We start from the raw sequence: 2,377 nt of genomic DNA on the forward strand, positions 1-2,377 counted from the left end.
TCACTGCAGGTATCGCGGTCGTGAATTTTTTTCAAATTCGCACAACTTACTGTAAAACATAGTAATTATATTATAATTATAAAAAGTCACTTTTAATGATTTTTAGAGTGTTTTCTAACACTTATGAACCTTTATTAATATGACATGAGAACACAACTTTTATAATCATTAATTATTCTTATATTTATTTACGAATTTTCTAAGAATGTTATATTAACTAATAACAAAGTAAAAAAAAGAAATATTAAACATTTATCATATTTAATAAGTTTGAAAGTTTTTATAAATAAAAGAATTGAGAATTCATACATGAGAGATGTCTTCAATATTTCTTGACAGCTTTGAAGATAGTGAAGATATAAATACGCTGCAAAAGGAAAAAAGGAATAGATAAATTAATGAATAGATTCTCATTATTTATTCCTATTTCCTACCACTTATTCTCATCTCATTCTACTTTCATATATAATTTAACATGCTTCGATTCTTCATTATCTTTTCATAAAATATACTTCATTCATTTATCTAAAGATATATATTATTTTAAATGTTTTAATATCATCAAAATTAAGAACAATAACAAAGGATTTCTTTAAAAAAAACATACCTTACAAATAATGATAGTGGCACGATTTAGTTTTCACCAATTAGTGGAATGACGAGGAAGATCAAATCCTTCACCTTCACTTTGGGAGCGTTCTTGACTTGATTCTCTTGGCCTTTGTCCAAAAATATATCCAAAAAAAGCAACATTTTCACCTTGGTTTTCATTCAATTGATATGGAGGATATATTTGAGGAGGAGGATACATGAAAGGTGGAGGTGGGTAATACATTGGTGGAGGAGGATACATTTGAGGCTGGTATGGCACACCATAATTAGGAAATGGTGGATAATAACCATATGGTTGTGGATAACCATGTGAAGGTTGTTCTGGTGGATAAAAACCTTGAGTGCTAGTAGATGAATCACTATACCCAAGGTTACTAGAACTCGATCTCCTACCACTACCAGATGAAGAGCCTATAGAAGTATGCTTATTGCCTTTTCCCTTTGATGGAGCTCTAGGTTCACTTCTATCTCTCCTAGGTTCAGGAAACATATTTCCATCAAACTCTGATCTGTCACGAAAATGTCCACCAGTGGTACCACCCCCATATTCTCCTCCATACTGACTAGAAGACCTAATTTCACCTCTATCACCACTATATCCGTCATCCTCATCAATTGGACTTAAACCACCACCATCGGGTCCATCGCCACTCTGACTTGGAGTTGAACTAGAACTTGAATGAGACAAAATTTGTTGTTGCGATTGATCAACATCCATTTCATCATCAGAGGTATCCACAGGCAACACACCGGCATTTTCACCATCTAACAATGGATTCTCTTTCTCATGAAGCCATTCTGATAGTGGATCAACATCTTCAAAGATATAATCAAGGCTGATAGGATTAAAACTAGCATTTATATCATCAGTGCTCATTCTTTGTTGATGCCTCATCTTAAGCCTCATATTATAATAGGTAAACACTAGTTTTTCAAGTTTTTTATACTTTAACCTATTTCTTGCCTTGGTGTGAATATAACTAAATGTGCTCCAATTTCGTTCGCAATTTGATGCTGAAGTTGTTTGACTAAGCACTTTAATTGCTAATTTTTGTAATTCGGGAACACATGTGCCATATATCATCCACCACTCAGCTGCATAATATTATTTAAATTTCAAAATAACTTTAAAATGTACAATATAATTAAATAATATAAATTAAATTAAATAATTTAATTAACTGTTTACCCGGATTCATTTGCTTCCAAGCTCTTTGTGCTTGTGGAGTACCGAATGTCTCATGTTTATCTCTAAATAATAACAACTGCATAAATAAAAGATAGAGTAAAAATAAAAATAAAAATTCTATTTCAAATTATTTAACTAAGTTACAAATAATAGTAGTTGAATCTAACCTGATTAACCATTCTGACTTGAGTATCCATAGAAGGTTCTAATCTTTCAATTACTGATCGTGTACCTTCTAATGTTTCTATTAATACATTCTCAGAATGCTCCACCCCAAATTGAAATTGAGGGTTGAGAAAATAACCTAAGTATAATTTATAAGAATATCATCAAATAATAATAATAATCTAAAGCTTAAAATAATAAAATATAAAAATAGTTCTTAATTATATGAAATATTTTATCTTACCAGCTGAATGCAAGTCAGAATGCATAAAATTCCATCTATTGTCAATAATCTTTTCATACTCTGTGAAATATCGACAATTTTGTTGAATTGCTCGTTTAGCCCTATCAACAGCCTCATAAATAAAGCCCATCGTTGGTTTTTCATCGCTATCCACAAGTCTCAATACT

At 31.0% G+C, this 2,377-nt stretch overlaps 1 protein-coding gene across 1 annotated transcript; it reads right to left on the reverse strand.

The window, feature by feature from the left end:
• Window positions 1–238: 238 nt before the first annotated feature.
• On the reverse strand, window positions 239–2,131 carry LOC107948697 (uncharacterized). Its single transcript, XM_016883328.2, has 4 exons — window positions 1,969–2,131; window positions 1,802–1,877; window positions 608–1,707; window positions 239–367 (listed from the first exon to the last, which is right to left on the reverse strand). Exons 1-3 carry the CDS (start codon window positions 1,996–1,998, stop codon window positions 641–643), a joined length of 1,173 nt encoding a protein of 390 aa, XP_016738817.2. The 5' UTR covers window positions 1,999–2,131; the 3' UTR covers window positions 239–367; window positions 608–640.
• Window positions 2,132–2,377: the final 246 nt, after the last annotated feature.

This window comes from Gossypium hirsutum, chromosome D04 (genome assembly GCF_007990345.1).
Source record: "Gossypium hirsutum isolate 1008001.06 chromosome D04, Gossypium_hirsutum_v2.1, whole genome shotgun sequence".
Lineage (NCBI taxonomy): Eukaryota > Viridiplantae > Streptophyta > Magnoliopsida > Malvales > Malvaceae > Gossypium > Gossypium hirsutum.